This window comes from Scyliorhinus torazame, chromosome 2 (assembly GCF_047496885.1).
Source record: "Scyliorhinus torazame isolate Kashiwa2021f chromosome 2, sScyTor2.1, whole genome shotgun sequence".
Classification (NCBI taxonomy): domain Eukaryota; kingdom Metazoa; phylum Chordata; class Chondrichthyes; order Carcharhiniformes; family Scyliorhinidae; genus Scyliorhinus; species Scyliorhinus torazame.
In genome coordinates, this window is record NC_092708.1 from 171511841 (window position 1) to 171527164 (window position 15324).

Consider the following 15324-nt stretch of genomic DNA (forward strand, 5'->3'; position numbering starts at 1 on the left):
ATTCTATTGGTGGACTACCTCCATGTGTAAATGAAATAGATTTCCATCTGAGTTTTCCAAAATGCTAACGCAGGAAAGGAAAAATGGAGGGGAGGGAAGCAGTGGAGATTAATTAGCACTTATGATTCATAATATGGGATTCATAATTTCTATTGTGCTTTACTAGTTCAAGACCACTGAATCATAGATTATTACTTCTATTTTGCAACACAGGATACTGACTTGAAGCAGTACTGGATGCCAGATAGTCAGTGTAAGGAGTGCTACGACTGTAATGAGAAGTTTACCACTTTTAGACGACGACATCACTGCCGTTTATGTGGACAGATCTTCTGTAGTCGCTGTTGCAATCAGGAAATTCCTGGAAAATTCATGGGTTATGCTGGTATGTAAATATCCAAATCAATTTCAGATTGTATGTGCCAATGGTTGATCAATTTAAACAACTAAAGAGACCCAGTGATAGTTAAGTATAACATGGTAGGTTAAATAACTGGATAAATATAACCAGCAGGTCATGAAAGTGCTATTAATTTATTTGGTGGATGGAAAGCGAAATGATCAAGCATTATTAAAACATTTTTAGAAAATATAATGGTGGCAAAATTTAACCAGGAAACAAGTTGTTGAATTTGCGGAGATTGGACGCCCGCGGCACGTTAGCACAGTGGTTAGCACTGCCGCCTCACAATGCCAGGGAAGGACCCGGATTCGATTCCAGCCTTGAATGACTGCCTGCGTGGAGTTTACCGTTCTCCCCGAGTATGCGTGGGTTTCCTCTGGGTGATACGCTTTACTCCCACAGATGTGCAGGCTAGGTGGATTGGAAATCATCAATGCACTGGGTTACAGGGATAGGACAGGGGAGTGGACATAGGTCAAGTGCTCTTTCAGAGGGTTGGTGCAGACTAGATGGACTGAATGGCCTCCTTCTGCACTGTAGGAATTCTATGAAAGAAGAGTTGCAACCATGGTAAGTAGGACCTAATGAGTATTTCTACTGTCCTTAATATACCCCAAACTAGAGCAAGTAAAAGGGGTAATTTAAGGAGGAGTCATGGCAGGTCAGCTCAACCATGTGGAATGTTCCTCCTGTGCAATCTGGGAAACCAGGAACCATTCCAGTGTCCAGGGTGACTAACTGTGCAGGAAGTGGCTCCAGCTGCAGCAACTCCAAACCACATTTTGCAGCTGTGACTGGAGACACTGTGGACCATCTGCAAGGATGAGGTCTTTGTGGATAGCACGTACATTATTTAGTTTATATACTTGGTGTAAAAATCAAATTTTTGAACCCTGTCTTTTAGGCCAAAAATCATGGGATCAATTTTTATATGGCTAATATTTTTGAAGGATTAACATTTATGCTTGATTTAAGCTGAAAAAAAGACTCCTAATGGAATAGAATTAAAACGAATAGCACTAAAGAATCCATATTAATTCTCTAACATTTATTTAATATCATAAATGATGTACATTTCATCCAACACAATATAAAGACATAGCAGAATGAATTAACTACAGTGCTTCACATTGAAATCCTTCAAAATTACTTTGATCACTATCTGAATAACTGAACAATAAATCCCACTTACCTGATTGTACAACATCGTCGTATGGGTCTTTTGTTTTCAACATTAGCGGCAGAACCAGTAACTACAGCAACATCATTCCACATGTAATCATCCTCTGTACTGCTGAGCGCAACGTTGAAATGATTTTTTGGACAATATTGGGATCGAGTTCATCCCATCCATTCACTCAATTTTGCTTGTGTCCACATATTTCCACTTTTGTCTTCCAACATCCAATTATTCCACATCTTTTGTTGTTGAGAGATTTATCTATGCACGGGTCCAAGGGCTGAACAGCACTCATATGATTGCCAGGAATCGCTGCCATATTGGTATTAGTTGATTTCACATCACTGACTATGTTGTTGACTAGGTGAAATTTGAACGTGTCTCAGATTAGCAATTTTTTTTTTTCTTTGCATAATCTTCTTGGTCTCATATTGCATGCTTCTTCGATCCATTTCTTGCAACTGCCATCATCCATTCAGCCTTTCTCATGAACATGGATACCAAAGCCTTTCTGAAATTTCACTTTTGGGGAGAGTGTTGTTCTTGAGTATCACCATCTGCTTTAATTTCATCTTTACAACAGCAGTTTTGTCACAAAGAACAATGCAGCACAGGAACAGACCCTTCGGCTTTCCAAGCCTGTACCGGTCATGATATCAACCTTTGCCAAAACCCTCAGCACTTCCTTGTTCCGTATCCCTCGACACCCATCACATCCATGTGTTTGGCAAGATTCCTTTTGAACGCCGTTAATGTATCTGCTTCCACAACCTCCCCTGGCAATGCGTTCCAGGCACTCGCCACCTTCTGCGTAAAAAATCTGCCTCACACATCTCCTCTAAACTTTGCCCCACGGACCTTAAACCTATGCCCCCTGGTGATTGATCCCTCCACCTGGGAAAGAGTGCCTGCGCATCCACTCTATCCATGCCCTCATAATCTTGTAGACCTCTATCAGGTCACCCCTCAACTTCCGTCTTTCTAATGAAAACAGTCCGAGTCTATTCCACCTCTCCACATAGCTAACACCCTCCAGACCAGGCAACATCCTGGTAAACTTCCTCTGCACCCTTTCCAAAGCCTCCACATCCTTCTGGTAGTGTGGCGACCAGAACTGTCAGCAATATTCCAAGTGCGGCCTTACCAAGGTTCTATACAACTGCAGCATGACTTGCCAGTTTTTATACTCGATGCTTTCTTGACTACCTTGTCCACTTGTCTTACCACCTTCAAAGATCTGTGAACCTACATGCCCAGATCTCTCTGACTTTCTATATTCCTAAGAGTTTTGCCATTTACAGTATATTTCCCCTCAATGATAGACCTACCAAAATGCATTACCTCACACTTGTCCGGATTAAACTCCATTTGCCATTTCTCTGCCCAAGTCTCCAACCTATCTATGTCCTGCTGCATCTTCTGACAATCTTCAGCACTATCTGCCAACCTTGGTGTCACCTGCGGAATTACTAATCAGACCAGCTACATTTTCCTCCAAATCGTTAATCTACAATACAAACAACAGAGGCCCAAGCACTGATCCCTGTGGAACACCACTAGTCACAATCTTCCATTCAGAAAAACACCCTTCTACTGCTACCCTTTGCCTTCTGTGACCGAGCCAGTTCTGTATCCATCTTACAATCTTTTCTATAATGTGGAAACTAATCGGTGGTTTGTCCATATTTCCAATGCAGGCCAATCAATAGAGGTTTTACACTGATGTCAAATGATAAAATGGTGGAAAGTGCTGATTTATCGTTGCGCTCAGGTGGCTGATGCAGTGAAATTTTTGTTTACTGATGGAGTACGACTTGTCTTTTCATGAATTTTGTGCACCATCTTGCACTGGCCTTGAATTCTGGAGTACCATCTTTCTTTGCATTTCTGAGGGTGTTGAATGAGATTCTGCACGGGTGATAATATTGCAATTTACCAATGTTTGCGAATGCATTCTGCCACTTTTTTCTTCAGGTGAGGCCACTTGCTCGGTCTTAACTCTGTCGGCGTATTTAATTATTCGGTATAGTTTTAAGTTCATTCGATATCTTTCACCATTCTCTTAATTATTTTCTTGGAAATGTTAACTCGTGCTGCTACACAATTGTTAGCCTTCTTGGTGAACAACTTTTATTTTAAGTTGAGCTGCATTGTTGAGATTCTTTCCCAAAAACGTTGTGATAGATCATTGTGGTACATATTTGTCTTTCGATTGTGTTATGGGCGAAGCTTTTTCAGAACCCCAAAAAGTATCATGGAGTTAAACCAACCTCTCCCTTTAATGTATTTGTTGCTTTTCCTAGCACACGGCTTTTTCCCTAGGTGTGGGATTACAATTATGCACACGTGGGTTTTAAACCCAAAAGACTGTTTATTCCATGAACTCAATTTAACATCTTAAATAAACATTGGATCTCTTAACACCCCTTACTTCATAGATAACTCAGAAAATATTGCAACAGTAAATAATTCCTTAAAATGTTCCTTCAAACTTCCAAGAGACTTAACACCTTTAGACACAAAATCACATCAGGTTAAAGGCTTCACTATTATAAGTTTAAATCACCCAAATGATCCAGAGATGGTCTTTTATGTCAGAGATCCAGCTCCCTGCAAACACAGACACTCCCAAGCTCTTTTCAAACTTGCAGCTCTCTGGAAACACACACACACACGAGCTGTTTTTAAACTGAAACTAAAAACCTGCCAAAATGGCTGACCTAAAGCCCAGCTCCACCCACTCTCTGACATCACTGTTTTCTGAAAGGTACATTGCTTAAACATCCATGTCTTAAAGGTACTCTCACATGACAATTGGCTGGGGGATGGCTGCTAGAATTGGCAGAGGGAAAATCTAAAGGTTCCCGTGTGTACTTTAACATTAATAAACCATAATTACCAGTAGGTTTGGTCCCTTAATAAACCATAATTACCAGTAGGCTTGGTCCCTAAAAAACGTAAGAGTAAAAAAAGCCACAAGGTATATGGCAAAAAAAAGTAAGGTGTTGACTTTTATACAAGTATATGTGGTAAAATGTAAGAATTTTAATCTTCCAGTCTTTAAAATCATTCTTTGCACCAAGTGCTATTGATGGTTATGTTTGCTAATTTACAATTGTACTGTAGGTGCTTGCTGATACATATGCTCCGGCTCCAGAACTGATATTTGAGAAATATAGCTAACAAAATTCAGCCACTAGCCTTATCTCATGGGTAAAGCAAAGGTTCCTGTGGTGTGAAACATTTTTCATGTGCCTCGTTTGGCATATGTAATAATAACATTGTTTCAAAAATGCATATTACCTTGTGAACGTGGAAAATGAGTGCCTGTAGCTTGCCTTTAAAACTTTTATTTGAGCCGCTGTGTAGGTTTGCTAACTTTTTCAAATGTATGCATTTATTGGAAACAATTGTAAAGGATTCATATTTTCCTCTTCAGGTGATCTTCGAGCATGTACGTACTGTCGCAAAATAGCTTTGAACTATGCACATTCCACAGACAGCAGCTCCATTGGTGAAGATCTAAATGTCTTGACTGACTCAATGTGCTCTGTATCCATATTGGATCCGAGTGAACCTAGAACTCCTGTCAGTGGAAGAAAAGTCATCAGAAATATATTTTTGGAAGAGGACCTTGCATGGCAGAGGTATGAAAAGCTTGGGTACATATTTGAATTGTCCTTTTCACAAATGCAATGTGCGTTTGAGCCCAGGGGAAACAGGTGAAAAGTCTCATCCCTGGTTCCTACAAATGACATGAGAAATAATTTATGTAATATCAGTCTAGTTTCTAACAGGAACATCCATTGCACAAATTGGTGATGAAATGACAATCTTGCTTTGGCTATAATGCTAACTGTCATGGAATCGCTTTGATGCAATAGAAACCACTCATTCAGTTGAGGCATACTGTTTGATCCAAAATTTTCTTTCCTGTAGCCGAAGTTGTGTTTCGTTTTGGATTATTGATCTTGGCAGTTGAGTGAGGAGAGTGGAAAATTGCTCCATTGTACATGGCACTTGCATCTCTTACAATGAGCAAAGTTCTCCTAAACATTTTATGGAAAGCTTTTGCAGGATGATTTGCATGGCATTTAAGAACAGCCACAGCTGAGCCCAGTTTTTAAAGAATTCAGAAAAATTGTTTTATCATGCAAAATGTTTAATTGAAACATACTGTGAAAAAAAACAGTTATTGAAGTCTGGCGTATGCAGCTTATCACAAAATTATTTTGGCTTTGTATGGTACAGGTCTTCTGATTTGTATTTTTAAATTGCGTGAGAGTAAATTAACTGAGCCACCCTTGTTTCTTCAGTCTAGCAATTCACTGAATATGTTGTAATCGTTGCTGACTTTGTTTTACGTGAACATCATTATTAGGAGGAAATTGTCCCCAGTTGTTTCGTAGTCATTAGAATGTGAATAAACGCGCTATTATTTTGTATTCTATTCTCTTCATTCAATCAACATCTGCATTTAAGGTCACCTTCTCAGGCATAGAATACAGATTTGGGGTTATTTTGTGTTTTCTCTGTTCTCTGTGCAATTCTTGCTCTCTCATGTAAAAGACTGGGTGGAATTCAACCAAAGCATTTCTAAGGGCTGGATTCTTCCGCCCCGCTCGCCGCAAGATCGCCACCCCGCTGTGGGGTTGCTGAGGCCCCCCCCTTTCCGGCCGTCCCAACTTCCCTTTTGGGCTCTCCCTTTCAGGACTCCCATCCTTCACCCACCCCCAACCTTTATGTGGCGCCTTCACCCTTCCCCTTCATACCCCTCTCCATCTCTCTCTCCCCCCCCTCCCCACACACACACACACCATTACAGGGTCCTGGCCCCTCTCAGGTCCTGACCCTTGGCAATGCCACCTTGGCAATGCCGCTGTCAGCCTGGCTGTGCCGCCAGGTGACAGGAGGAGTGCCAAGGTACCACCCTGCCCTGCCCACAACCACCCAGGGATCTCTAAAAACCTGGGAGACCCCCCCCCCCCCCCAGCTGCCATTAGGTTGGTCCACATTTGTGTGGACCAGCACAAAACGGCACCCTGGCAAGGTCCCCCAGGCGAGGCTGTTAGGGTCCCGGACATTGGGAGAATCCGGATCCATATCTGAATCTCGCCCAGTAAGAAGTTCGCGGGAAGTTCAGTTGAATCTCGCGAGACGTTGCAAGCTCTCACATTCAATGTCCTCATACCAGATGGGTAAGATGGGTATGGAGGGTTATGGGCCAAGTGCGGGCAACTGGGACTAGCTTAATGGTAAAAACTGGGCGGCATGGACTGGTTGGGCCGAAGGGCCTGTTTCCATGCTGTAAACTTCTATGATTTACCGACACCAAGTCAGGTTCCGCGACAAGGCCGTTAAATTATGCTCTTTGTTATTCCCTGTTATCAGACTGGTTTTCTTTACTCAGTCCAGCATCTTTTTTGCAATTTGACAGCTGTCTTAATGAAATTTTTCAAGTGGAAAATTTTTATCCCCTCTTCCGGTGACTTTATGTTCGCATATACAGCAAAGGAGTATTTACTAATAAATCAGTGTTATTTTGACTACTGATATTCACTGTGTTATTCGGTTCAATACCACCACTCACCATTAAACCCATAACTCCTGTGTGCAATAATGTTGATAATATTTGATTGAAGTGCTGCAGTGGTTGAGTATAAAATGTGCTGGGTGCAAAGGTGGGTGGGGCAGTGTTGCCTCTGAAAATACCGCTGGGTGAAAATTTTGCATTGTTTCACTAAAATGCCCATCAAACAGTCAGAAAATATGGTTAAATATACTTTTGTGAAAGCTTATGGATAGATACTGTTTTGGAAAGGAAGCACAAGCAAAATTTGTAGGTTCTTGGAGATTAGCCTTAGAAACACAGCAAAATGTGTAACTTGCTCTGGGCATGAAAGAATCTTTTCAGACATCAGTTGAACTAGCCGGGGACAAAACATTGTCAGTAATCTAGAAGCATCCCATTTACAATATGTTCTAGGCATAACTACCTCAAACTGAGCAGTAGTTGCATGGCTGTCTGGTCTGTTTCCCAGTTACAGAACAACATTTGCATGCAGTATTATTTGTGTATCCTTGACTTGATGTTAATAATCTTGTTTGTACCCGTTGCACCATTTTATAAAATCTTTACAATCTCCATGTAAATCAAAGCTTTGGACTAACATTCTCTGGGAACATTTTTCACAGACAGGAACATAAATGATCTACATTTCTTTTAATGCATAGGAATGATAGAGTTTTCTATATATGGTCATAATGGGACTGTGCTCTAGGTAATGGTGGCTATTTTATATTGGCAAAGGTATACCCATTTCCTATTGTCACTGAAACGAAAGAGAAAATGCTGGAAAATCTCAGCAGGTCTGGCAGCAACTGTCGGGAGAGAAAAGAGCTAACGTTTTGAGTCCAATGACTCTTTGTCAAAGCTTTGACAAAGAGTCATTGGACTCTAAACATTGGCTCTTTTCTCCCCCTACAGATGCTGCCAGATGTGCTGAGATTTTCCAGCATTTTCTCTTTCGTTTCAGATTCCAGCATCCACAGTAATTTACTTTTACCCAATTGTTACTGGACAGTTGGAATTCCAAAGATCATTCTGCCGAGTACCTTGTAGATATGCTAGTGGATGATCTCAGCTGAAAGTTAACCCAGCCACAAACTGGACCCTTCCATTTGTGGGAGCAGCCCAAACTCCTTTTCAACAGGAGCTTTACAACGTCGTCTTAAAATAGAAAAAAACAGAATATCTGCTACAGGTATGTGAAATACGCCTCAGCCCAGCATCGAGATTGTTATCTGCCTTCCCCTTTGCTCTTCATAGCATGGATAGTTCACAAGATTAGTGTTGAGATGATGGTCAGCATCATGACTCCCAGTGTGGTCCTCAGATCTTTCAGCCTTCAACACCATCTGTCAAGGTTCCACATAGACAGGGTATTATGATTCAGCTGGATGGTTAGATCTGACACAGGCTGCAATGATTCAGATTGGCAACAGAGCACTTGAGAGGCTAAACTGATGTAATGGGGTTTTTCATCAATCTGTTGGTCCACTACATCCAGAAATAAATATTTTAAAAACTTACAATCATAAAGTCTCATGTATTTATGTAAACACAATGATCAGTTTTCAGCAGGCTACATGATATAACAGTTCTATTGTTCATAGATATAATTAGAATAGAGGCACTCAACTTAATGGCCTGAATTTTGTAATAATAGCATTGAGGCTATCAGCGTTGCTGCTGTTACAGGATAAATCTGACAGAAGCTCATGATCTCCACCGTTAGGCAGATAGACACAGGAAAACGTAAGTTGCAGTCAAAGATAGTCTGCTCTTTCACAGAGTGTGCTGATATAATACTTGCCAAACATCTTGACACTGAAGTCAATGCAAGTTCATGAACTTGGGATATTTTCCCAGTAGTTCCCCACAAAAAACATGGAAAAATTAGAGCTACTGCATTTAAGAGTTATTTTTTATTGAATGGTAAATGATAATTGCTGGTAAACAACCTCCCTGACACTTAAAAACAAATGCGGACTCTCATTTCCTTAGAAGAAAGTTAATGGTAGAGATGTAACAGAAAACAATACTTTTAGTTTTTTCTGTCTCTTATTCTCTCTCTTAATCCCACTTGTATTTCCCAATTCTGTATTTTGCTTTCTGTACATGATTTTAATCTAATTTACAATTTCTAATTTATACTTTCTTGTTTGGACTCTGTGTGTCTTGTGAGGACTCTTCAATCTGATCGGTTAAAAAAAACCTGGTTGTTGCTTGCCCCAGTTAAAGTTGCCACAGATCCCATGTGGAGTGGTCATGTTGAAACAGATGTTGAATTGGTGAAAATGGCCTTTGACAAGACGGAAAAGTTGGGTGGTTGTCAGCGCGATGAATGGAAAAAGTTGGTCCTTTGCTGCTGGGAGCAAAATTCAGGCCAATAATGAAAATTCACATTGTTGCTATTTCTTCCTGTCACTCAATTTTCAAGAGGGAGCTGTGCAGTATGCTATGTCTGAAAGTATGACTATCATTCCTTGAATGATTACTTGCTATGACTTTGTAGCACCTGTGTCTGGAGATACATGACAAAGCAATCCATTCCCTTCGGTCCAGAGTTAATTTCTCGCATCATTCCTGCATCTGTTGACCAGCTACTATGTCTAGTAGGAGCTCACTGCCTGATCTAATGTACAGGCCACGACGACAGAGGTTGTATGTCATGGCCGAACCAGCTGAGCTGTTTTGCAGGTGATGGGTGAAGTTGAGTTTTTTTTAGTACAGTGAATCTTTCGAAGACATCTGTTTTCGAATGCATTTAGACTCCAGGTTTCACAACCAGATCGGAGAATTGAGAGTGGAGTCCGTTGGGTAAAAACTGATGGTGCTTTTATTGCATTGAGCTATTTATAGCTCCCTGAAAATGAATGGAACCCCCAAAAAGGTGAAGGCCTCTCCAGTGTCAACTTTGTTTTGATTGGCATTCACATCTGTTTATGGATTCCCATCAATTTACTTGGCATTTAAGGCAGTCCCACTCTCCCAACCTGATTATTGTTTGAATGTGATGTCACTACATGACATCACTGTAGTCATAGGTGACTTGAATACGCAAATTGGTGGGGACAGATCTATGTTTGAGCAGGTTTTGGGAAACGTATAGATAATGGAGATCGCTTTATAGAGTTTTGTACTAACTCATGTAAAATCACATGGACTTTCAATGGCCACAAAACTGCTGAAGAGGCAGAAAAATCAATCAGACATCGAAGGGATTTGACATCAGCAAGCTCAATGACACAAAACTAAAGATGACTTTCAACTTACCCCTAGGAACAGATACGATGTCCTGGTTGGTTCCATGCTGGGAACAGTTGGGAGGAACAATGGAAGTTATGATGAAAGATCATTGACCCGAAACATGAGCTCTGCTTCTCTCCACATTGCTGCCTGACCCTGCTGGGATTTTCCAGCTTTTATTTTGTTCTTATTGTAGTAATAAAGCTTGTACAGGGAAGCTGTATTAAAGAATGTCACAGATTACCCCGTGATAGAAGAAATCCTCCTCATCTCTGTCTTAAATGGGTACCCCGTACTCAAATTATGCAGTCCACTCCTAGACTCTCCCACAAGGGGAAACAACCTCACAGCATCTAATCTGTTAAACCACCTGAGAATCCTATATGTCTTAGTAAAATTGCCTTTCATTTTTCTTAGCTCCACCAAGTACTGACCCAAAATTATCAACCTCATAAGAAAAAATTCCATACCTGGGATCAACGTTGAGAATCTTCTCTGGACTGCCTCTAATGCCAGTCTATCTTTCCTTGGATAAGGAGACCAAAACTGTTCACCGGTGGTCTAACCAGTGTCTTGTACAGTTTTAGCTGGACTTCCCTATTTTTATCTGTTGGAGGTAACAAAAACCTCTGTCCTCGACGGCGTGGATTTGTAAAAGTTGCGTTTATTTCGGAATTGCTGTGTGCGCACAGGAGAGGCAAGTTCTGCTGCTCGCTTTAGCTCGCAAAAGCCAGCTCTGCCTGTCCTCAGAATTACATGTGTATATATTTAAAGTTCTTCGGAGTCACAAGCAGGTATTGATATCACTGAATCATTCGGAACAATACAAAGTGATCAGTATGCATATTTTCTGGTCCCCCTAATGGGAAAACAATTAAAGAATACAATGTTTCCTTACAATCTCATGAGTTTGTGATTAACATATTTAACTTCTAGAAGAGGTGCAAATGTGTTGGACAAATGTGTTAGACTTACTGGGGCCTCCTGTGTTTCCCTTTTCATATTCAAATGCTCTGTGAGATGATTAAATCATTTCCAATGTGGGTGACTTTAACCCCTTGCTTGCTGTTTTTTCCTTGGTATATGTTTAACCCCTTGCCTGCTGTTTTGCCCTTGATCTGTGCTATTACAATACTTTGAGACATCTTTATTATACCAAACCTGACACATATAGCAATTTCTTCCACTAACATTATCCTACATTCCTTTTGAATTAAACACCAGCATTTCATTTGCCTTCTCTATTACCTGCTGAACTTGCATGCTAACGTTTTGTGATTTTGCAAGAGGACCCCCAAATCCCTCTGTGCTGCAGCTTTCTGTTGTCTTTCTCCATTTAAATAATATTCAGCTCCTTTATTCTTCCTACCAAAGTGCATAACTTTGTGGACGGCATGGCAGCACAGTGGTTAGCACTGTTGCTTCACAGCTTCAGGGTCAGATGCTCCGGTTTCCTCCCACAGTCCAAAGATGTGCAGGTTAGGTGGATTGGACATGCTAAACTGCTCTTAAGTGCCCAAAAATGTTTAGGTGGGTAACTGGGCTACGGGGATAAGGTGGAGGTGTGGGTTTAAGTAGGGTGCTGTTTAAGGGCTGGTGCAGACTCGATCCGCCTAATGGCATCTTTCTGCACTGTAAATTCTATGATTCTCATTTTCCTGCATCATATTCCATCAGCAAACGTTTTGTCCACTCACTTATCCTCTCTATGTGCCTCTGTAGACTTTTGTGTCATTCTCACCACTTGACGTCCCACCTGTTTTTGTGTCATCCGCAAACTTGGCAATACATTCACTTTCCTCTTCCAAAGTTATTAATATATGGGGTGGGGGGGTGTGGCCTGTTTTGGAAGCTCCGACCCCGGCCTCATCGGCGAGTATGCCACACGCCTTTGGGATGGCCTCAGGATGTCACCTGAAGGCCCTCCCTCGAAGCTCCACCCCGATGGGCCAACTACCTGACGGCGTGGATCACTTGAGATCTGAGGTTTCGTCAACGTCGCGTGGCGGCTGCGGACTGTGTCCAGCACCGCCACAGTCTGGGGAGGGGAGAGCCGCTCAGCTGGCCAGGGCGGCTTCGGCGGCTGTTGAGGGGGGTTACAGTGGGACACTATCTGGTAGGCCGAGTCCTTGCGCCATATTGTACAGCGCGACCGCTGCAGGTCACCGCCGTGCTCATGCGCGGCCACGCACTTGGCAATTTTCTGACCTTATCTGCAGGGAAAGCTGGTGGTTTTACGTGGCACGGCTGCTCGCCCCCCCCCACTGGGCGGGGCATCGGTGTGTGGGCGCCGCTTACCTTTTTAATCGTAATACTAGACACATGCTCCAGACATAGCCTCAAAATTGGAGAATCCAGCCCTATGTTCTCCTGCCGGAGGTGAATTGCAACTGATTTGTGCTCCCACTGGAAGTGCAGATCAGGAAGCAATTCACTATCCGTCATGCAAATTTATGTGTGGCAAAGATTACAATAGATTCCCGCAATCGGACTGCCATTTTGAGCAGGCAGCCTGATAGTGAAGTCCCGTGGCTGGTCACCTGCCCCCCACGTTGCAAATCAGCCCTCCACCCCTGGATTTTCTGGTAACCCCCCAACAACCCCGAGAAGCCTAAATGAGGGGACCCCTCCAGAGACCCCCAGAAATGAGACCCCTGTCAGGAGGTGTTTAAACTCCTTCGATCCTTGAACTGCAAGCCATTCATTCATTTTCCTTAGTGGGCTGTAATTGACAACTGCCACACACACACACACACACACACACACACACGCACACACATACAACAGTGAGCCTTGCTTCGGGTCATTGTCCTTCATTGGGTAACTCTGAAGTGTTCTCATCACAATGTTTACAAACATCAACCACTTCAAAGAGAGTTAAATGCATTTCAATTGCCAACCTTCACGCTCGAGTGATTTTGAAGCTGGAAATTGACAGCACTTCCTGATCGGTTTCTCTTTTCTGGGGGAGTTTCCTGACAGCGTTCTCTGGGGGGATGGGAGGCAGCCTATTTAGGAGATCTCTGGGTGCGGTCTCCCTATTTAGGGAGTCTCTTGGAGGGGGGGGGGGGGGGGGGGAGGGTCTCCGTTTTTAGGGAGTCTCTTGGAGGGGGGGGGGGGGGAGGGTCTCCCTATTTAGGGAGTCTCTTGGGGGAGGGCCTCCCTATATAGGGAGCCTCTTGGGGGGCGGGGGGTCTTCCTATTTAGGTGATCTTGGGGGGGGGGGGGGGTGGTCTCTGAGGGGGATGTGGTGGTGGAGTGGGCAGGTCTTGCATTGCGGGGGATGAGAGTGGCCCTCGGATGGACTTTGGCGGCAACTCCCTTAAGGAATTACCCCCTTGGCCCACCGTGAGGTTCACCACGTCAGGGTTACGCAGTAAATCCCACCTACGTAATTCCTGGCCCCGTGGACCAGAATCACTCACGAGCTTGAAGAATATGGTGCCTGGCCCGCTAAGCTGGTGCGGGGGTGCAAACCTATTGGGCTGGAGGGCGCCGATTCCTTTTTTTCCTGGACGCCCGATCTCTGCAGCATTGGGAACCCCGCGACCGGTGGATGGCGGTGGCACCAGCACTGATCCCTGTGGTACTGCACTCGTTACAGGTTGGCATCCAGAAAATGCCGCCCTTATCCCAACTCTCTGGTCTTCTATTAGTCAGCCAACCCTCTATCCATGCTAATATGCAACCGTCAATACCATGGGTTCTTATTTTATTAAGTAACCTTTTGAGCTGTGCATTATCCAATGCTTTGTGGAAATCCATGTTTATTATATCTACTATTCCCCTTTATCTATCCTGCTTGTTACCACTTCAAAGAATTCTAATAAATTTGCCAGGCATGATTTCCCCCTGTTGAAGCCATGCTGACTCTGTTTGATTACATTATATATTTCTAAATGTTCTGCTATTACTTCCTTTACAATGGATTCTAATATCTCCTAATGACCAGTGTATCCATTATCTCTGTAACTATTTCCTATCCAAGGATGAAACTGATCAGTTCAGGGAAATTGTTGGTCTTTAGTCCCATTGGTTTCCTAGTAGTTTTTCTCTCGTGATTATAATTGTATTTATTTCCTCTCCCCCACCCCCTTTTGCCCCTTGATTATTTAGTATTTTTGAAATGTTATTAGTTTCTTTCCACCATGCAGACTGACACAAAGTATTTATTTACTCCTCTGTCATTTCCTGGTTCCTCATTGTTATTTCCCCAGTCTCATTTTCTAAGGGACCTATGTTCACTTTGGCTTCTCTCTTTTTATATATTTAAATAAGCTCCTACTATCCGTCCGTTTTTATATTACTTGCCATCCTCTCCCTGATTTTTTTGGGTCATCTTTTTGATTTTAAAACTATCCCAATCCTCTGATTTACCACTAATCTTTACCACAGTATATATTTTTACTTTCAGTTTCAGACTTGCTTGGTTAACAGTAGTTGATTTATCCCCTTCCCAGAGTGCTTCTTCCTCGGTGGGATGCATCTTTGTTATGAGTCATGAACTATTTTACAAAATGTCTGTCATTGCTGATCAAACATCTTTTCTGCTAAATTTCTTTCACGGCCCCACCAGCCAACTTTACCCTCATTCCTTTGTAATAACCCGTATTTAAGTTCAGCACAGTTGTTTCTGACCCAAGTCTCTCCTTCTCAAATTAAATGCTGAATTCTACTGCATTATGGTAACTGTTTCCCAGGGGATTTTTAACTCTTGAGATTATTAAACCTGCCTCATTACGCATTACCAGATCTAAAATAGCCAGATCCCTGGTAAATAGAATAATTTAATAATCCTGCCATCTATCTGTGGTGTCATGTGAGAGTACCTTTAAGAAATGGGTGTTTATAAATGGGTGTGTATATAAATATTTGTAATGAGAGTACCTTTAAGAAATGTGTGTTTACTACTGCAATGATGTCAGAGTA

The 15324-nt window shown here is 42.4% G+C and overlaps 1 protein-coding gene across 5 annotated transcripts in view; it reads left to right on the top strand.

The window, feature by feature from the left end:
• The window catches only part of pikfyve (phosphoinositide kinase, FYVE finger containing), a 218246-nt gene that overhangs the window by 42566 nt on the left and 160356 nt on the right, over positions 1–15324 (top strand). For all 5 annotated transcript variants that reach the window (XM_072479996.1, XM_072480015.1, XM_072480005.1 and 2 more), the window contains exons 5-6: positions 214–385; positions 5023–5230. In XM_072479996.1, the coding sequence (XP_072336097.1) occupies positions 214–385; positions 5023–5230 (380 nt within the window). The remainder of the gene's footprint in view (positions 1–213; positions 386–5022; positions 5231–15324) is intronic.